At 43.9% G+C, this 22,084-nt stretch overlaps 2 protein-coding genes across 2 annotated transcripts; one reads left to right on the top strand and one right to left on the bottom strand.

The window, feature by feature from the left end:
- The first annotated feature begins 14,805 nt into the window (after positions 1 to 14,805).
- On the top strand, positions 14,806 to 18,632 carry LOC109740255 (uncharacterized). Its single transcript, XM_020299293.4, has 2 exons — positions 14,806 to 15,937; positions 18,268 to 18,632. Exon 1 carries the CDS (start codon positions 14,995 to 14,997, stop codon positions 15,928 to 15,930), a length of 936 nt encoding a protein of 311 aa, XP_020154882.1. The 5' UTR covers positions 14,806 to 14,994; the 3' UTR covers positions 15,931 to 15,937; positions 18,268 to 18,632.
- A 500-nt stretch (positions 18,633 to 19,132) lies between these two features.
- LOC109740260 (transcription termination factor MTERF5, chloroplastic) lies at positions 19,133 to 21,845 on the bottom strand. Its single transcript, XM_020299298.3, has 4 exons — positions 21,632 to 21,845; positions 21,038 to 21,087; positions 20,719 to 20,940; positions 19,133 to 20,640 (listed from the first exon to the last, which is right to left on the bottom strand). The coding sequence occupies exons 1-4, from the start codon at positions 21,742 to 21,744 to the stop codon at positions 19,568 to 19,570; spliced, it is 1,458 nt and encodes a 485-aa protein (XP_020154887.1). The 5' UTR covers positions 21,745 to 21,845; the 3' UTR covers positions 19,133 to 19,567.
- Between the last annotated feature and the right edge of the window lie 239 nt (positions 21,846 to 22,084).

Genomic DNA, 22,084 nt, shown 5'->3' with positions numbered 1-22,084 from the left:
GTTGCGGGAAATCAAAGGGGTTATGATGAAAACCAATTAAGGAATGCTAAAGTTTCTATGGATAATATGTTTTATGTTGTGTTTACAAAACCCCGTGATGAAAACACCTCTAAGAAAACTAAGAAGAAGAAGGATGACAAAACTTAGATCCTTGCTTTATGCCTAGCTAAGGGCGTAAAACTATAGCGCTTGTTGGGAGGCAACCCAATGAACAAATTTTATTTTTGATTTTTTGCTTTCTGTTCTTGTGTGTTAACACAATTATGCTACTGGTATGATTGTGTTTTTGTGTGTTTTAGTTAGTGTTTGTGCCAAGTAAAGCCTTTAGGATCTTCTTGGGTGATAGTTGTTTGATCTAGCTGAAAAAGACATAAACTTTGCGCTCACGAAAATAATTTTCATAAATCCTAGAAAATAGCTTTTGCTCTGATTATTTTTGCATAAGATTAATATACAAATTACCCTGGTCGTCCTAATTTTGTATAATTTTTGAAGTTCTAGAAGTATTCGCAAAAGTCAGATTACTATAGACTATTCTATTTTGACAGATTCTGTTTTCTTTGTGTTGTGTGCTTATTCTGATGGCTCTATGGTTTTATTTGATGAGTTTTTGCCATAGAAAAGTTGGAATACATTAGATATAATACAAAAACAAAATATGAACTGGTTTGATACATCACTTATAGTAGTGATTTATTTTTCTTACACTAACGGATCTCACGAAGGTTTTGTTGAGTATTGTGTGATTGAAGTTTTCAAGTTTTGGGTTATCTAACGATGGATGAAGGAAGGACGCAAGAACCTAAGCTTGGGGATGCCCTGTCATCCCAAGCTATTATCCAAAAATGAGCAACCAACTAATCTTGGGGATGCCCCCGAGTGGCATCCCCGCTTTCTTCCAACAACTATCGGTATTTTACTCGAGGCTATATTTTTATTCATCACATGATATGTGTTTTGCTTGGAGCGTCTTGTATGATATGAGTCTTTGCTTGTTTTATTTTGTGTTTTAAGTCATCAATCCTTTCTGGACACACCTATTTGAGAGAGCCAAAATTATGTGATGACTTGTTAGAATTGCTCTCTGTGCTTCACTTAAATTTTTATGAGCTAGGACTTGCTCTAGTGCTTCACTTATATCTTTTTTGAGCACGATATGCTTTGTTATTTTTTAAGAAATGCTCTCTTGCTTCACTTAGATTTATTTGAGAGTTAGTAAATTTTTTAAGAAATTCTCTCTTGCTTCACTTAAATTATTTTGAGAGAAAGAAAATTTGTTGTGCTCATGATCTTCACTTATATTTGTTTGAGCCTATGAAAAGAAACACATGAAAAATAGTCCCAAAGCGATAGATATCCAAGAAGGATAAAGAGAAAAAAATCATGAAGATCATTGGACAAAATAAACTTGATTCTTAGTAATAGTTTTGAGATATGATGATGTGATATGTGAGTTATGTTGATGAGTAATTATGCTCTAGTAAGAATATTGGTGTTAAGGTTTGTGATTCCCTATGCATGCACGAAAGTCAATAATCATGCAATGAAAATTATATCCTACTTGTGGTGCATTATTCGGTGTTAATTATGCTTAATGCTTGCTTATGAGATTATTCGTTTCTTGGTTGGTCGCTTCTCAATCTTTTTGCTAGCCTTCATTTTGCACTAAGTATGACCTCTACTTGTGCATCCAAAATCCTTTAAACCACTTTTGCCACATGAGTCCACTATATCTACCTATATGCGGTATTCTTTTGCCGTTCTAAGCAAATTTGCATGTGCCATCTCTAATTTTCAAAATAAACTTCTCTTTTGTGTGTTTGTTTCGCTCGCGGAACGGTAACAGGTGGCTAATATTTTCCATGCTAGATGTGTTATTATCATGATGAGTGTTTATTCACTTGTCATTGCATGAGAGTAAGGCAAAGGTCTTAGGGATGCCCAGTCCCGAAATGCAAAAATGAATTTACTTTATGTTGTAAAATAATAAATTCCTTGGAAAGTGTTGGTATGGAGGGCACCGGTGGATACAGTTAGCCACTGAAAGTGAAAGAATGGTGGAAAAGGAACAAACTTTATTTTCTGTTTGGGAAGCGCCTATGGCATATCTAGCATCGAAAGTGTTCGGAACTCTGAGTGGTTTTCGTTGGTGGGATGGATACACCTCCCAAAATGTTTTTATCTCTATTTTTTTCGCTTTGAGCTCTGGCACCTCTACAAATCCCTACTTCCCTCCGCGAAGGGCCTTTCTTTTACTTTATGCATTTTTTATTTTTGAAATTTTAGTCTCCATCCTCTCTTACAAAAGCACCAACTAGGAGGCAATATGATTGTACTTAAGTATTGGGAGTAGTTAATATTCAAGTGTGTTTCATGAATGGATCAATGTTTGAGCATGATGGGCTAGGGATAACTTATTTTAGCGTTGATATTTTGAAAGACATGGTTGCTTGTGATATGCTTGAGTATCTAAATTATTATGTCAAAACTAGACTATTGCTTTGAATCACATAAAAGTCCAAATGTCCATACTATAAAGAAAATAATATGACATGACATGATGAACAGCACTCCACATCAAAAATTCTGTTTTTGCCACTTACCTACTCGAGGACGAGTAGGAGTTAAGCTTGGGATGCCGATACGTCTCCAACGTATCTATAATTTTTGAATGTTCCATGTTGTTTTATTATCAATCTTGGATGTTTTATAATCATTTTATAGTCATTTTATATCATTTTTTGGTACTAACCTATTGACATAGTGTCAGTTGCTGTTTTTTCCATGTTTTTTACATCGCAGGAAATCAATATCAGACGGAGTCCAAATGCAACGAAACTTCACGATGATTTTTTATGGACCAAAAGGAAGAAGTTGGGCCTTGATTGCACCTAGGGGGAGTCCCGAGGAGGGGACAACCCACCAGGGCGCGCCAGGAGGCCCAGGTGCGCCCTGGTGGGTTGTGCCCACCTCGGGTGCCCCCGGACCGCCTCTTTGCTCTATAAATACCTCAAAAATAACCAGAACCCTAGAAGAGTCGACGAAATATTCATCCAGCCGCCGCAGAGTCCAGAACCACCAAATCTAATCTAGACACCATCTCGGATGGGGTTCACCACCTCCATTGGTGCCTCTCCGATGATGCATGAGTAGTTCTTTGTAGACCTTCGGGTCCGTAGTTAGTAGCTAGATGGCTTTATCTCTCTCGCTGAATTCTCAATACAATGGTCTCTTGGAGATCCATGTGATGTAACTCTTTTTGTGGTGTGTTTGTTGGGATCTGATGAACTTTGAGTTTATGATCAGTCATATCTTTTTATATCCAGGAAAGTTGTTTGAGTTTCTTTGATCTCTTATATGCATGATCTCTTATAGCCTCCTATTTCTTCTCCGATATTTGGATTTTGTTTGGCCAACTTGATCTATTTATCTTGCAACCGGAAGAGGTGCCCGGTAGTGGGTTCGATCTGACGATGCTTGATCCCAGTGACAGAAAGGGAACCGACATGTATGTATCGTTGCTACTAAGGATAAAAAGATGGGATCTATATCTACCGCCATAGATAAAGGGATCTTGTCTACATCATCTCATCGTTCTTATTGCATTACTCCGTTTTTCCATGAACTTAATACACTAGATGCATGCTGGATAGCGGTCGATGTGTGGAGTAATAGTAGTAGATGTAGGCAGGAGACGGTCTACTAATCTTGGACGTGATGCCTATGTAATGATCATTGCCTGGATATCATCATAATTATTTGAGGTTCTATCAATTGCCCAAGAGTAATTTGTTCACCCACCGTTTGCTATCTTTTCTCGAGAGAAGCCACTAGTGAAATCTACAGCCGCCGGGTCTTCTTTCTCATATATTTGCTTTGCGATCTATTTTATTTGCACTTTTTATTCAGATATACTAAACCAAAAATACAAAAATACTTTGCTGCACTTTATTTTATTTGCGATCCATTTATTCAATCTTTTACAACTTTCTCCCGTCAACACGCAACTTCTGGCGCCGTACCACGAAAGGGATTGCTAACCCCTTTAACACGTCAGGTTGCGAGGTGTTGTTATTTGTGTGCAGGGGTTGTTTATGTTGTGTTGCTTGGTTCTCCTACCGGTTTGATAACCTTGGTTTCATATCTGAGGGAAATACCTACCGCCGTTGTGCTGCATCATCCCTTCCTCTTTGGGGAAAAAACCGACATAGCTTCAAGCGACATCAGTACGCGGTGAGTGTTAGCAATCATAGAAGACTATATGATGGTTGAGTATGTGGACTTGCCTAAAGGCTCCGATACGTGACCCTTCCTGAAAAGATGATGAATTGTAGTTGCAAAGTTGACTGAGAACATAGTTTGTTGGTTCTTAATAGAGTTTTTACTTTATACTTCGATTGTGTGATGAACTATTGCTTAATGAGAAGTATATGATAAAGTTCTATGATAAAAGTCCTATGTTTAATTTTTTTTGCTGTTATAATAATCAACATGATGCTTCCATGTCCGTATTTTGTTTTTATCGGCACCTCTCTCTCAAAGCATGTGGACATGTTCTTCGATTTCGGTTTTCGCTTGAGGAAAAGCGAGGTCTAAGCTTGGGGGAGTTGATACGTCCATTTTGCATCATGTTTTCTTACTGTTATTTATGATGTTTTTATCCATAATAATGCTTTTTGGAGTAATTCTGATGCCTTTTCTCTCATAATTTGCAAGGTACACACCAAGAGGGAGAATTCCGACAGCTGGAAATCTGGACCTGGAAAAGCTACGTCGGGCTACCTATTCTGCACAACTCCAAACAAGCTGAAACTTCACGGAGATTTTTTATGGAATATTTAAGAATTATCTGAGCAAATAACTACCAGAGGGGGCCCACCAGGTGGGCACAACCCACCTGGGCGCACCAGGGAGCCCAGGCACGCCCTGGTGGGTTGTGCTCACCCAGGCCCACCTCCGGTGCCCATCTTCTGGTATATAGGTCATTTTGACCTAGAAAAAATAAGGAGAGTACTTTCGGGATGGAGCACCGCCACTTTGAGGCGGAACTTGGGCAGGAGAACTTTTGCCCTCCGGTGGAGCGATTCCGCCGGGGGAACTTCCCTCCCGGAGGGGGGAAATCATCGTCCTCATCATCACCAACAACTCTCCCATCTTGGGGAGGGAAATATCCATCAACATCTTCAACAGAACCATCTCATCTCAAACCCTAGTTCATCTCTTGTGTTCAATCTTGTTACCAGAACTATAGATTGGTGCTTGTGGGTGACTAGTAGTGTTGATTACATCTTGTAGTTGATTACTATATGGTTTATTTGGTGGAAGATTATATGTTCAGTTCCAATATGCTATTTAATACTCCTCTGATCATGAGCATGTTTATCATTTGTGAGTAGTTACTTTTGTTCTTGAGGTCACGGGAGAAATCATGTTGCAAGTAATCATGTGAACTTGATATGTGTTCGATATTTTGATAGTATGTATGTTGTGATTCCCTTAGTGGTGTCATGTGAACGTCGACTACATGACACTTCACCATATTTGGGCCTAAGGGAATGCATTGTGGAGTAGCAATTATATGATGGGTTGCGAGAGTGACAGAAGCTTAAACCCCAGTTTATGCGCTATTCCATAAGGGACCGATTGGATCCAAAAGTTTAATGCTATGGTTAGAATTTATTCTTAATACTTTTCTCATAGTTGCGGATGCTTACGGGAGGGTTAATCATAAGTAGGAGGTTTGTTCAAGTAAGAACAACACCTAAGCACCGGTCCATCCACATATCAAATTATCAAAGTAGCGAACACAAATTAAACCAACATGATGAAAGTGACTAGATGAAATTCCCGTGTACCCTCAAGAACGCTTTGCTTATCATAAGAGACCGTTCCGGCCTGTCCTTTGCCTCAAAAGGATTGGGCTACCTTGCTGCACTTTTGTTACTACTATCATTACTTGCTCGTTACAAATTATCTTGCTATCAAACTACTCCGCTACTTACAATTTCAGCACTTGAAGACATTACCTTGCTGAAAACTACTTCTCATTTCCTTCTGCTCCTCGTTGGGTTCGACACTCTTACTTATTGAAAAGAGCTACAATTGATCCCCTATACTTGTGGGTCATGAGGCACCTCAAGATAGGCAAACGGACGTGAGATAAATTGTAGTAGATTGATAGATCCAACGCCAAATAAAATAAATGAGAATAAAACGCAGCAAGGTATTTTTTATTTTTGGTTTAATAGATCTGAAAATAAATGCAAAGGAAGAGTAGATCACAAAGCCAAATATATGAGAAAGAGACCCAGGGCTGTAGGTTTCACTAGTGGCTTCTCTCGAGAAAAATAGCAAACGGTGGGTGAACAAATTACTGTTGGGCAATTGATAGAACTTCAAATAATCATGACGATATCCGGGCAATGATCATTATATAAGCATCACGTCCAAAATTAGTAGACCGACTCCTACCTGCATCTACTACTATTACTCCACACATCGACCGCTATCTAGCATGCATCTAGTGTATTAAGTTCATGGAGAAACGGAGTAATGCAATAAGAACGATGACATGATGTAGACAAGATCTATCTATGTAGAGATAGACCCCATCGTTTTATCCTTAGTAGCAACGATACACACGTGTCGGTTCCCCTTCTCTCACTGGGATCAAGCACCGTAAGATCAAACCCACTACAAAGCACCTCTTCCCATTACAAGATAAATAGACCGAGTTGGCCAAACAAAACCCAAATATCGGAGAAGAAATACAAGTCTATAAGAGATCATGCATAAATAGATCAAAGAAACTCAAATACTTTCATGGATATAAAAAGATATAACTGATCATAAACTCAAACTTCATCAGATCCCAAGAAACACATCGCAAAAAGAGTTACATCATATGGATCTCCAAGAGACCATTGTATTGAGAATTCAACGAGAGAAAGGAAGCCATCTAGCTACTAACTACGGACCCGAAGGTCTACAAAGAACTACTCACGCATCATCGGAGAGGCACCAATGGAGGTGGTGAACGCCATCCGAGATGGTGTCTAGATTGGATCTAGTGGTTCTGGACTCTGCGGGGGCTAGATCAATATTCCGTCGACTCTCCTATGGTTTTGGGAATATTGGGGTATTTATAGAGCAAACAGGCGGTCCGGGGAGCACCCGAGGTGGGCACAACCCACCAGGGCGCGCCTGGGCCTCCTGGCGCACCCTGGTGGGTTGTGCTCTCCTCGGAGCACCCCCCAGGCGCAGTCAGGGCCCATTATGTGTCTTCTGGTCCAAAAAAAATCTTCGTGAAGTTTTGTTGCATTTGGACTCTGTCTGATATTGATTTCCTGCGATGTAAAAAACATGTAGAAAACAACAACTGGCACTTGGCACTATGTCAATAGGTTAGTACCAAAAAATGATATAAAAATCACTATAAAATGATTATAAAACATCCAAGATTGATAATATAACAGCATGGAACAATAAAAAAATTATAGATACATTGGAGACGTATCAATCCCCAGCTCTCTCCCTTTGTTCTCCTCCTGTGGCTGCTACTCGCGGGGAGAGAGAGGAGTAGAGCCCTCGCACCGCGCCTCCCTATGCTTCTGCTGCAAAGCTCCGCCACGCAGCCTCCCCGCCATGGCGCCCGCGCCCTCTAGCCATGCCGCGCCCCAAGCGCCTCGTCGTCCGAGCTGCTGCTCCCGTCAGCCCTGCCTTCGCGCGCCTCCTCGCTGAGGCCCCCTGGTTCATCCTCCACGCCATGGCCAACCTGACCCAAGCTCATGCTGCAGCCGCTGCTTCCCAGCTCCTCCCCTGCTTCTTCGGCTCCGTCCTTGGCTGGACAGCATCGACCGGCCTCGCCTCCAACGCCCGTAACTCCGGCCTCCCTCGCCTCCCTGCCTCGCCGGAGGGCCAAGCCGCTCGAGCCTCGCCTGACCGCTCCTCGCCCCATCGCAGGGCCACCTCCTTCATCGACGCCTCAAGCCACACCCATGGAGCCACCACCGGCTTCCCGCACCGCTGTCGGGAACGGGTTTGCCGCCCGGATCCGCCCAACTCTGGCCTCTCCTGCATCACTCTTACACGCGACCCTCGTTGGCCTTCGATTCCCTGCCCGACGCCAAGACCGCAGCTCCATGTCCCCATGGACGCCAAGTTCTCTTTCGGAGACCTCCTCAAGACCAGGAACGCCAAGGCCTTTGGGTTCGCCAAGTATCCCTTCAGATTCATCAAGACCCTCATGTACGACTACACCCGGTGATGCGTCAAGTACCTCTACCGATGACCCGAACATCTACGATCCGTGTACCACTATAACTGGTGTGTATTTCGTCAAGTCTGACTACGACACAAACTACTACACGATGACTCCGAAGAACATGGAAACGTCAAGTTCCTCTCCGGATGTGTACGACTGCCATCGCCCGAAGACCTCGGATTCGTCAAGTTCATCTTCGACACGTGTACCACAACTTCCCACGAGGCCTGTGAACGACTACACCGCTTTGTCCCAAACCACCCGGAAATGCACGCTTCGAAGGTATAACCCCGAGACGACGCATGTGAACGAATGCATGTGTGTTGTATGAGATGCTCGTGTTTGCACCATGTCCCAGTTGTCATTGCACGTTCCTCCTTGTTTGCCATGCCGTCGACCCGTGGGAACCCGATAACCGGGATCACTCCACCATCTTTTGCATGTTCTGTACATCCACACTTTCTTTGCACCGACATCTCGACGAGTTGTCGGATCATCGGAATGTTGCCGTGGCACCATTTCTGTTGTCGTTGCCGTGGCACCCCTTTCGTTCCGCCATGGTGACCAAATGCTTCATAACATGCTAATGTCAAAATTTTCATAAAATTGCATAAAACTTGTATATGTCATCCGCGTCATGATAACAACATTTAAAATGTTTAAAATTGTTGTTTGCATTAAATTGCTAAATGACATGTGGGGATTTACCGGAACTGTTGTTTGTTGTTTCCGGTCTCATTTAAACTTGCCTAGATAGGTAGTTTAATTATGCTTCACTTGTTGCCATGTTAACCAACATTTAATATTGTTGAGTACCTAAACGAGAGCGAACTAAATAACTTGAATGTGGTGTTTCGTCAATATGCAACTCGTTGCATATTGAGCTCCACTTAATTTGTAGTATTTTTTGTTGCACTTTGCCATGCCTTATTAAATCGGACATGCATCATACTTGGTTGTGCTTCATGCCATATTTATGCTTGCCTGTTTGCCGAGTTGTTTGCTTCTTTCCAGTTGTGCTCCTTCTCGATAGTTCCGGTTACGTTGCGATTGTGAGGATTCGTTCGACTACGTTGATTCATCTACTTTATGGATTCGGTCTTCTTCCTAGCTGGATTTCAGGCGAGATGACCGTTATCCTGGATACCACTACTATCTTTGCTTGCTAGTTGTCTCGATGCTATCGCTATGTCGCGCTACCTACCACTTGTTTATCAAGCCTCCCAATATGCCATGAAACAGACTCTAACCTTTTCACCCTCCCAGCATATCGTTGCTTGTCTATGTTACCGCTTTGCTCAACCCCTCTTGTAGCGTTGCTAGTTGCAGGTTGTTCCATGTTGGAACATGGATATCTTGGAATATCACAATATCTCTTATTTAATTAATGCACATATATACTTAGTAAAGGGTGAAAGGCTCGGCCTTTTGCGTGGTGTTTTGTTCCACTCTTGCCGCCCTAGTTTCCGTCATACCGGTGTTATGTTCCTTGATTTTGCGTTCCTAACACGGTCGGGGTTTATGGGGCCCCCTTGACAGTTCGCTTTGAATAAAACTCTTCCAGCAAGGCCCAACATTGGTTTTACCATTTGCCTAATAACAACTAAAACTTGCATAGGGACCGGCTAGCACCCGAGGACTCTTAATTAACAACCCGGGCTAGTGCTCCTCATGAGTGTTGGTCCAAACCGGGCAACCTGCAGGGCCACCACGGGGAAACTCGAGGTCTGGTTTTACTCGTAGCTTGACCCATCCGATCGTGGCCTGAGACGAGATACGCGCGACTACTATCAAGCTGTCGGCACGTCGGGAGGTCTTGCTGGTTTTGTTTTACCATTGTCGAAATGTCTTGTGAACCGGGATTTCGAGCTTGATTGGGTTGTTCCAGGAGGAGGATTTTCCTTCGTTGATTGTGAGAGTTTGTGATGGACTAAGTTGGGACACCCCTGCAGGGTTTGATCTTTCGAAAGCCATGCCCGCGGTTATGTGGAAGATGGGAATTTTTAATATCCGGTTGTAGAGAACTTGACACCAGACCCGAAATTAAATACACCAACCGTGTGCATAACTGTGACCGTCTCTTTTCGAGTGAGTTCGAGAAGAGAACACGGTGGGGTTATGTTTGAACGTAAGTAGTTCAGGATCACTTCTTGATCATTACTAGTTTGCGACTGTTATGCGTAGTTTACTCTTCTTACTCTTGTACTCGTAAGTTAGCCACCATATGATGCTTAGAGCTGCTGCAACCTCACCACTTATCCATTCCTTACCCATTAAGATTTGCTAGTCTTGATACCCATGGTAATGGGATTGCTGAGTCCTCGTGGCTCATAGATTACTACAACAACAGTTGTAGGTACAGGTAATGTAATGATCTAACGCGAGAGCGATGCATGCTTATTTTGGAGTTCTTCTTCCGCTTCTTCTTCGCTCAAGGGATAGGTTTCGGGTCGGTCTTCTTTTTTGTTTGATTTCATCCGTAATCGGATCCTGCTCTTTTGTATGATGATTGCTATGTATTGATGAACTGTTGTATTCATGTTGTAGCTTGTGGCGAGTGTAAGCCTTTATCTTGTATTCTCATCTATTCAGTACATGGTATGTTTTTTTTAAATATTCAGTACATGGTATGTTGTAATGATATCCACATTATTATGTGCTCGGAATGCGATTGTGCCTCAATCATGAATTCATCACGTTATTGGGATAGAATCGCATCTTGGGTGCTACATGCAGTCATCATCATTGAACCCTTGCATAGATATGAAGAGCATAACACTAATTGTTGCCACACGATGAGAAACACTAACCTCATCGCCCCAAGGAGACGGAGGAATCTACGCAGGAGCTCCGTCGAATACATCCAGACGGATGGACTCGAGGGGGTCGAAGCCCAAAAGACAATTTTGAAGAAAGAAGCACCGCCACCCGTCAGAACGCCGCACCTGCAAGGACTAAAAGAGCCTAACCTAAACTACTAACCAAAGCGGATGCACCGGGATTCCCCTTCCGCCACTGCCACCGGAGCGACAGGCAGAGGGGAGGTGAATCCATGGCCTCGTCGGTGAAGTATGGAGGACATTTTTACCCTAGCAACCTAGGTTTATAGGAGGAAATGAGAGGAAGTCGTCCTTGCCTTTTGAATTCAAGCAATCCAAGGTTGCAACGGACGTCAATAGCACGTCCAGCCCATGAAAAAAAACATCAACAAAAACTTTATTTATTATGTATTTGTATTGAACAATGAAAATTTCTCATTCATATGCTTCCTAATGAAATGTTGTTTTTTAAAAAGCTATGTCAAGTGTGCTACCTCCGGCCACATATCATAATTCATATTGTATTGAAAGTTTCCCCTAAGGTTGGTCAAAATATGAGGGGTGTCCTCCTAGGACTCCTCCCATGGTCACCTCTCCACCAAGGCATAAGGGGCTAGCCCACTAGGACCTTCTAGAATATTCTAGAAGTTTCCATAACCTTTCAAAATCTTTTAGGACCTTCTACAACCTTTTATGATCTTTTCAGATACTTTCGAAACGCGTGGCAATCTTAAAGTGGTGATTCCACGCGTGAATCTTAAAGCGGTGATTCCATGCGTGAATCTTAAAGCGGTGACATATGGTAATCCCTATGGGCACACCATTCCCTCCCATTCACCCTCCACAGGGGACGACACAAACGTTCCCTCTTGTGCACCCGCCCGAGGGAATGACCCCGCGAAGCATGACATCCACCCACGATGTACGTATGCACATTACTAAAATCATCTGTGGCAACTTCTCTGCGTAGCATGGCGAATCGTCCGATTGTAGCATGGTATGGCAAATTGGCAATTTTGTTTGTTGTAACATGGTAATCCTTTTCTGCTAACACGGTAATTCTCCTTTGTGCACGACAATTTCTAAACATGTGAGCAACTTCCTCTTCTCTCTAGCCTGTCAATTCTCTCTACTTCAACATGACAATTTTCTAAAAGGCACAACATTTTTTTCTGTTGTAGTATGGCAATCTGTCTTCTATAGCTTGACATTTTTTGCTTGTTTAGCATGACAAATCTTTATGTTATAGGATAGCAAAACTCTTTGTTTTAGCATGACAATTCTTGAACGTTCCTCATAGTGATTCTTTGAGCAAATGATGAGGAAAATCGGTGTCCTGTCATGATAAGCTTTGTTGAGGAACGCATGCGCGGTGAAGCCAGCCTACTAAAGTTCAAAACCTAGACTTGGCACCAGTGCCTGTATTTTTCAGAATTTATTTCAGTCTTTCCGATGATGTTTGTTCAGTGAGAGGATTCTGTCGACTACGAGATGTCAGTGATGATTTCGTCAATCTCATGATGTTGGGTCGGCTCGGTATGATGCTCATAGGGGTAATGTGTGTGCGTGCGTTCATAGGGCTGAATGTATATGTGTGTATGTGAGCATATGTGATTACACCGTGTGTAAAAAACGTTCATTCACACAGGATAAACATCAGCTCCCTATTATTTATTTTTTGCATGGTAATACGTGTCTCATTCATATCATAAAGATCGAAGTACGTCACGTAAGGATCGACATGACAAAACTGAAAAGATAGCAGAATATCTTTGAGTTTGACAGCAACGTCCGTCACCTACCTTCGGCACCACCACAGCAGCCACCGAAGAAAGGAATGATGGATCATCTCCTCATCCGAGCTTGACGTGGCTCCATCGCTGATATGCAGCTCTGCGGACCTCCAAGGTGGCTCATCAAAAGTGAAGCCTTTGCCGTTGAATGAATTGGACTGGGGCAACACCCCGGACACGCCATCGAACTCCAGATCTGGCACCCCACCACGACTAAGATGCTGAAGGAGGAAACCATACCTGCCATCCATGAACCACGAATCCAGCATACGTTCCGTCTTCCAGATGTCGTCGATGCGGACCACAATCCACATCTGCTCCTGGACTACCTCCCAAGCTCCGCGCCGAGTCTGAAGCAAACACCGTCGCAACAATGGAGCCCGAGGACACAGGTCCACCACGAGGATGCCGCCGCCGCCACGCCATCCTTGCTTGAACAGACTGGTTTCCAAATTCATCCCCAACCATAGGACCGATGGCCTCGTCAGGGAAGGATCAGAAGAATTATTCAGCGTTGTCATCATCGCCGCCGAAGCCAAGACGATGAACAAGCTAAAAACCTAAACTACAAGAGAGTAAAAATGATCCACGCGCGTGGATCCGACGACCCCCCTCACCACCGATGACCGAGGTTGCCGGCGGAGGGGAGCCGCCGGAGGACGGCGCTAGAAGATTGGCCTCCTGGCGGTGGCTAGGGTTCCATTGCAGCTCCAACGAAGCTCCATTGCAGCCGCAACGGAGCTCCAACGACCCCGACGACGCTCCATTGCAGCTCCGTCGTAGCCGTAGCGAAGCTCCCAACGACTCCGGCTGTCCGGCGGCGCTCCATTCCAGCCTTTGGTGGCTCCAACGATGCTCCTGTTGTATCTCTATCTCGCATCAATGAACCCGGCAGCGCTCCATTGAATCTTCAGGAGTGCCTTGTGGGTGAATCGAAGAGGGCTAAATTTCGTGTTTTGACCCTTTTGCGAAACTTTAACAGGATCGGACCCCGGTTCGGAAAAATTTCGGGATCTGACCCTTTTTCCTACCGCCGTAGTCGTTGGCGGTAGGGTTACACAACCTACCACCAAAGACTCTGGCGATAGGACTTAACTGCACCGTCACGGCGATTTGACGTGAAAAATAGCATACCGCTAGAGTCTTTGGCGGTAGGCCGTGTGACCCTACCGCCATGGTATTTGGCGGTAGACTCTCAAAAATGCATATGAGTGCATGCAAGCTTTGTTCTCCCTGACGCTCTGACGCACTGCACACTGTGCAAAGACATGCACTTACATCCATCTCTCCTTTTCTCTCTCCACCCACATGCATTACTAGTATAGCTCCTAGCTCTGGACGTGACAGACTTAAACAATTGATGGACAGCTAGCTAGCAAACCACCGTTCTTCTCTGCCATGGTTTGTAGGAGCATAGTACCTATCAATTTCTCTGCAACGAGCCAGCCCCAGCCGGCATGCATGCATGGGCAAACGCATTTTCAAAGCGAAGGTAGTGCCAGACCCTACCGCCAAAGACCCCGACGGTAGGGTATAACTGTGTACCGCCAAGGACCCTGACGGTAGAGTATTTTTAATATTATAACAACATCATAACGTAGTTAAATTCTACCGCCGAAGATTATGGCGGTAGGCAGTGTAACCCTACCGCCAATGGCTATGACGGTAGGAAAAGGGTCAGATCCTGAAATTTTTTGAACCAAAGTCAGATCCTGCTAAAGTTTCACAAAAAGGTCAAAACACGAAATTTAGCCTCGAAGAGAGGCAGGGGAGAGACGAGGGCGCGGGGAATAAGGTTTCGGGAGAAGGGGAGGGAAAAGCAGTCGTGGACCCACAGGACGCGTGGCACACGGAGGAGGCGGTTGATTCCAGCGAGCGACGTGATCAGCCGTTTTAAACACAAGGGTTTTCCTAACCGAAAAGAAAATTTGGTCCAGCGAACGCAGAGCGGATACCAACCAGGTGAGCCATCAAAGCCGCTTCTCTTCCCCTAAAACCTAGCCCGCAAATCCCAATCCAGCCCACGCGCCTCCCCCCCCAAACCCTCGTCCCCAAGCTCGCGAACCTCGCCGCCGCCACCGCCCGCACCACCACCGGCCGCTCCGCGCGACCGCCCACCATGGCGCGTAACGAGGAGAAGGCGCAGTCCATGCTGAACCGCTTCATCACGATGAAGCAGGAGGAGAAGCGCAAGCCCCGCGAGCGCCGGCCGTACCTCGCCTCCGAGTGCCGGGACCTCGCTGACGCCGACCGCTGGCGTGGAGAGATCCTGCGCGAGATCGGCGTCAAGGTCGCCGAGATCCAGAACGAGGGCCTCGGGGAGCACCGCCTCCGAGACCTCAACGACGAGATCAACAAGCTCCTCCGCGAGCGCAGCCACTGGGAGCGCCGCATCCTCGAGCTCGGAGGCCGCGACTACTCTCGCAGCTCCAACGCCGCCCTCATGACCGACCTCGACGGCAACATCGTCGCCATCCCCAACCCCTCCGGCCGGGGCCCAGGCTACCGCTACTTTGGCGCTGCCAAGAAGCTCCCCGGCGTCCGTGAGCTATTTGACAAGCCACCTGAGGTCCGCAAGCGCCGCACCCGCTATGAGATCCACAAGCGCATCAATGCCGGGTACTACGGATACTATGACGATGAGGACGGTGTGCTTGAGCCCCTTGAGGCTGCTGCCGAGAAGCGCATGCGGGACGAGGTTGTCACGGAGTGGCACCGGGTGGAGCGTGTGCGGCGGGAGGCCATGAAGAATGTGGTGAGTGGCGAGGTGGCTGCAGCAGGTGGGCGTGGTGGGGAAGCTGCTAGGGAGGTGCTGTTCGAGGAGGTGGAGGAGGAGGTTGAGGAGGAGAGGAGGCTGGAGGAAGAGAGGATGGAAAGAGAGAAGGGGGAAGAGGCTGGGAGGGAGTTTGTCGCACATGTGCCGCTCCCTGATGAGAAGGAGATTGAGCGGATGGTGCTAGAGAAGAAGAAGAAGGAGCTGCTCAGCAAGTACACAAGTGATACCCTGCAAGGCGAGCAGAAGGAGGCTAAGGAGATGCTCAATGTGCAACGCTAGGAGAGATGTATGCTCTTGTTTATCTTGGCTCTAGTAGATTACTTAACTGGTGTAGACTAGGCATGCATCCAAAATACCATACCATAAAGACTGCTCTACTGATTTTTTGTTGCCCTGTAATTTGTGTGTGCCCATTTACTCTTTAGTACCTTCATGCTGCGAATGATTTAATTTTATGAGGCAAAGCCTGTGTTCAATCTTGCAATATGTGAATTATCATTTGCATGGTACCGTTGATTGTGTGCTTTGTTTGAATTTTGAAAGTTGTGCTCATAGTCATGGTATCAACAGCGAAATACTCTGCTCGAGCCTGAGTTAAATATGTATACGGTCAGGTGTTTTGGCCTTAGGTTCGTATACTGCTCATGCGATTAACTGCCTCTGATTAGTTTTGTTCACAAATCTTATTTGAACCTGATGCTCCAAATAAGCAATTTATATGCTGAAATACTGAGTTTAGGCAATAAATTGATATGTCAAATTCATATATGTTGACCATATAAGAATGGCGCAGTATCTTATTTCATTACTTTGCCGTAGTTCATTTAGTTAACGTCGCTGCAGCTATTTTGTATTTTCTGCTGATGAGTTGGCATACACATTGAGTAAGCATTTTGTGCGTCTTTGAAAACCTTTTAAAATCTAGTACAAGAGTATTGTTTGAGTTGATGATTCTTTCGAATGTCCTTTTGACGTACCAAGTTAGATACAGAGGCATAATGCCTTATTGGTGCTGACAACAAGGTGCTTTCTTTGGGTTACAGTTCAACTGTATATCCGTAGTTCTGTACCAATGATGGGTTTTAGTTAGTTATTTGATAGAAAACATCTTGCAAGTAGGAAATCATGCTGGTCGGGTGAGTTAACTGACAAGCAGATACTTAGTTTCTTTTTCAGAAACTAATGTGTCTGCTTTGTTCATTTCCTCATCAAACATTTGGTAAAGCAAGTCAGATTTGGTTACACATTCAAAAAATATGCGATTTAATTCAGAGTTTTTTTGCGCTTATGTCTGATTAGTGATTCCGTTTCTAGAATATTCCTTGTCAACTGAAGCACCTCATTGCTGTGGGGTGTGTTATGTGTAGGCTGGAACGTGGTCTTGTATATTCGGTTTGTGTTTATTTAATGATGTGGTTTAATTTTATGAGGCAAAGCTGTGTTCTGTCTTGCAATACATAAATTATCATTTGCATTGTATTGTATCATTGATTGTGTGCCCATTAACTCTTAGGACCTTCATGCTGCGAATGGTTTAATTTTATGAGGCAAAGCCTGTGTTCTGTCTTGCAATATGCGAATTATCATTTACATTGTATTGTATCATTGATTGTGTGTTTTGTTTGAATTTTGAAAGTTGTGCTCATAGGCATTGTATCAACAGCGAAATACTCTGCTGGAGCCTGAGTTAAATATGTATATGGTCATGTGTTTTGGCCTTAGGCGTGTCTACTGCTCATGCAATTCACTGCCTCTGATTAGTTTTGTTCATAAATCTCGTTTGAACCTGATGCTCCAAATAAGCAATTTATATGCTGAAATGTTGAGTTTAGGCAATAAATTGATACATGGAATTCCCATACGTTGACCATATCGCTGCTGAATGGTTAACGTATAAATTGATACATGGAATTCCCATAGGTTTGACCATATCATTAGTTGCCGTAGTTCATTTAGTTAACGTCGCTGCAGCTATTTTGTATTTTCTGCAGATGATCTGTCATACACATCGAGTGAGCATTTTGTGCTTCTTTGAAAACCTTTTAAAATCTACAAGAGTATTGTTTGAAGTTGATGATTCTTTCGAATGTCCTTTCTACCTACCAAGTTAGATACAGAGGGATAATGCCTTATTGGTGCTGACCACAAGATGCTTTCTTCGGGGTTACAGTTGAACTGTATATCTGTAGTTCTGTACTAATGACGGATTTTAGTTATTTATTTGATATGGAAAACATTTTGCAAGCAGGAAATCATGCTGGTCGGGTGAGTTAACTGAGAAGCAGATATACTAGTTTCTTTTTCAGCAACTAATGTGTCTGCTTCGTTCATTTCCTCATCAAACATTTGGTAAAGCAAGTCAGATTTGGGGATACATGCAAAAAAATACTACATCTGTACCAAAATATAAGACATTTTTTAGGCTAAACTAGTCTAAAAAACATCTTATATTTTAATACGGAAGGAGTTATATGATTCAGTTTAGATTTTTTTGCGCTTATGGTGTCTGATTAGTGATTCCATTTCTAGAATATTCGTTGCCAACTGAAGCACCTCATTTGCTGTGGCAACACCTCATTTCATCATATCTTAACCTATTTCCCCCCTTCCTGTTAGGTTGGCCATTGCTGAATCCTTCACGGTATTGAGACGAGTGAAGTGCGAGGAGCAATATGTGCACTGCTGGACAAGCGTTGACGCAACCCTAGAAGATCTGATGCTGAAAACGCTGAAGGGCTTCGCTGCAATCATGTTGATCGATGTGATGTTTATTACCCTAGAATGATTGATGCCAAAAGGGTAAACCTGAGATAGTGGTGGTGAACCGTCACTGTGCATGGATGTGCTGTATTCACTGGCACTGTATAAGTACATCCATTGGCTACATATATATCTAAAAAACTACTAGACCATAATGAAAGCAATTCTGAACACTCGAAGGATGTTAACCATCTATCTTACCACAGCAGAGATTTTAAGAAGGTCAATGCCCCTTTTATCTGGTTAACATGATCGGTACAAATTTGGCTGACAATTGCTACCTAAACGAATAGGCTGGGGAACAATGTGGAGTGGAATGCCATGGTTGACTGCATCATACGAAGATCAACAATACATGGAAGTGACAAATCTGCACTGAACCTGTCATATTGCCGGGACTTTCCCTTTCCCTGGGAGACCTGGCTACAACATTTAACTTCGAACTTTAACCTCACACACAAGAAAGAAAGAAAGAGAGTGAGTACTCCCTCCGTTCATAAATATAAGAAGTTTTGAATTTTCAATATGAACTACATACATACTGAAATGAGTGAACAAACACACTAAAACGTGTCTATATATATTTGATTTGGAAAAAAGTTACTCCTGCTGACCCATATTAATTGACGTACACTTAGTATAAAGTTGTAGAAAGTGTGCGTCAGTTAATATGGATAGGAAGGAGTAGAGCATTTTATATTTGTGAATGGAGAGAGTAGAATATACGATGGAAGAAATAACGTTCATAAAAAATAAATCAGTAGCAGATAAAAAACATAAACGGGCCAACAAGAACTTGGTAGTATTGAACAACTGCATTTGACATTGCCAACTGAGGGAAGTCACCTAAACTAGCAACCTAAGCCACCAACAGTAAACAGTTATATATCAAAGCTGTTCCTCTCCAAATGCTGCGAGTCCATCAACTGCCATGCAAGTACAGAAGAGCATGACGAAGTAGTTATATATATATCAAAACTGATCCTCTCAAATGCCGCACGTCCATCAACTGCCATGCAACTACAAAAGAGCATGGCGAAGTACAAATTTCCAACATAGTTCTTGTGTGCTGAAAACTATCGATCTACCAGGCTATTAACGCTTGTGCTACAAGCGAACTTGTCAAAACTTGTGCTTTTCTGAGATTGTGATCATATCAAAATCCACCTGATTTCTTTTGTAGAATTTCCTCAAATCTGGTTTCTGAGACTGACAACATCTGGTTCAGAATCAATCTCACCCCACAACCAGTCATCCGAGCATACCGAGGTTTTATCCTCTGCTCTAAACTGTACCCAAAGTACTGCGGAAATTTCACGAGTTCATACCTTGGGTACCCCATCGTCAGAAAATATTCATATTTGGGAATCAAATTTTCTTGCAAGCTGAGAGTGTGAATAATCCCAAATCTATTTACCATAATGCCAATTTCCTCGATGCTGAATTCTCTCTCCAGGAAAAACTCTGTGATCGGCTTCAGCTTTGATTCTATGTTCAAACCAAAAGCTTGGGGACATTTCTGAATAAGAGATGCAGCATCTGCGCCGATCGACCGGAAGTAGTCAGCAGTTGGTCTGAGGTTGTCATTGACACTGTAGCTCATGAGATGAGGACATCGTGTGAGGATCTTGCCGATGTTTTCCTTAGAAACTCCTAGTTCAGTAAGGTAGCTCACAGTCATCTCCACCTTCTGCCTGCTATATGTGAGAAATGCAGGGAACCGGCATATCACCTTGCTCCATTGAGCTTTGTTGACACCAATATTCTCCATATAGGCCATCATAGGTTTCAGATTATCTGTCAAGCTGATTCCACATAGCTGAGGCCTCTTCCTGATGATTCCAGGTATGCCTGACCTCGGCACACCAAGCTCAAGCAGTAGCTCCACCAGGGGCTTTATCTTGCGATCCACATTGTAGTATGCAAATGCTGGGAACTTGCGCACGACATTCTTGATCTCCTCATGATCCATGCCGTAGTCCAGTAGGTAGAGCACTAACTCCGGGAGGGCTCCCCCTGAGGTTGGCGTGCTTACTCGAGCAATTGCCTTCTGCTTATTTGAGCTCGTTGGTGTAAGTATCATTGAGTAAGACAAGGACTCCCTTTCCGCGGAAAAAGGATCAGGGAAATTCTCCACCACTTCGACCAAACTATCCCCATGTTCTTTAGAAAGAGCTTCTAGATAGGGAAGGAGAGCATCTCTGATCTCAGGTGTACTCAGCTCCCTTCCTGAAAAATAAATATGTTGTGAAATGTTCAGAACCTATAAGGTACAAAGTTTATAGATAGCAACTTCAAGATGCGAACCTTCAGCATATCGAGATCTGTAAGCACTTTGGAGCTTTGAACTCAGGTGCTCAATGAATCCATCTGATTTGTTGGCGATCCGTGCAGCTACCGCACTTCTCAAACCTTTCTGCCTTAAGAACAGCGATAGCACAGCTTTCGCTTCCTCTCTTTCAGCAGCAAGCAACCTTGAGAGAGCAGTTGTGGAGCTATGGGCACTGGCCACCAGTAAATCATCAGCATCTGCAACATAGTTCATGTGGACCATAAATATAACTTGCGTATGCGACATACTCCCATGGAGGAGATTTGTTAAGAAGAGATAAACAGATAACCTCACATGATTGTGCATTGCAAATGGGATGTTGTCTGGAAATGAGAGTGTAAAGCCTGTATAAACAGAAGACGGCTATTAGTAATGTTGGAGCCAGTAACTAATGAAGTACGGTATGGAAATCTTAAGTAGATTATCCTTTCAACGTCTCTGGTTCTTACTTCTGTTAAACCAAAAAGAAGCAGTACAGTGCCCCAGTTACCAATGATTGAGCTCCTTCCCAGTCCCAGGTACACGAGTTTACATACAAATCCAGGTTTTGAAAAAGTTTACATATATTATAGACGATGCCGCACAATTATCTTTTTCGGACTTTGATCCCCAAGGAAATCACATTTATTGAGGCAACTCTAACCGGAGACCAGTAAACTGAATCTATTAATATTCGTATAAAAATCTCGACTAAGATTTGCGCCGGTCCTCTCAAATTGCAGGGCAATACCGTATAATCACGAATTTCGCAAAAAAAAAAATACCGTATAATCACGAGGAAACATCGGACAAGCTCCAATCCCTACTCAACTAATACTACTACGATACTAGTACAGGCAGTAATAATGGAACCAATGCCATTAAGAGCGAGCGAGGAAGCGCGCCTACCTGCAGGAGGAGGAGGGGGAGAGGACGAGCCTCCACGGCGGAAGCAGCTGGCCACGGTGTTCGGACGGGGTCAGGTGGAGGCTGAGGCGCGGGGCCGCCTGCAGGCTCGTCATCGCCGCCGGCCGGCCGGGGAGTGGAGCGCCCAAGGAGAGGGGGTGGAGGGGGGTGAAGGAAGAGTAACAGGAGGTGAGGGGCTGAAGCTGTTTGGGACTTTGGGGCTGGGTTTTATCTTGTTCCACAAACAAACACCCGAAACTGAAATATCTCCAATTTTCGTAGACCCCGTTAAAAAATGAGATAAATTTAAGGGTGTTTCTAGGAAATGGCTCTCGGAAGCCCAATTGTACATTACGAAAGTGAAAATTTGAAATTACTTTGCAAACAACCACACTATTAATATATTTTTTAGGTTTGTGGACGAGCTAGCGACAACTACAAGTACTGGAGTGAGCC

Source organism: Aegilops tauschii, chromosome 6 (genome assembly GCF_002575655.3).
Source record: "Aegilops tauschii subsp. strangulata cultivar AL8/78 chromosome 6, Aet v6.0, whole genome shotgun sequence".
Taxonomy (NCBI): Eukaryota; Viridiplantae; Streptophyta; class Magnoliopsida; order Poales; family Poaceae; genus Aegilops; species Aegilops tauschii.
The sequence above is the reverse complement of the archived record's forward strand: the minus strand, read 5'-3'. Positions and strand labels throughout refer to the sequence as shown.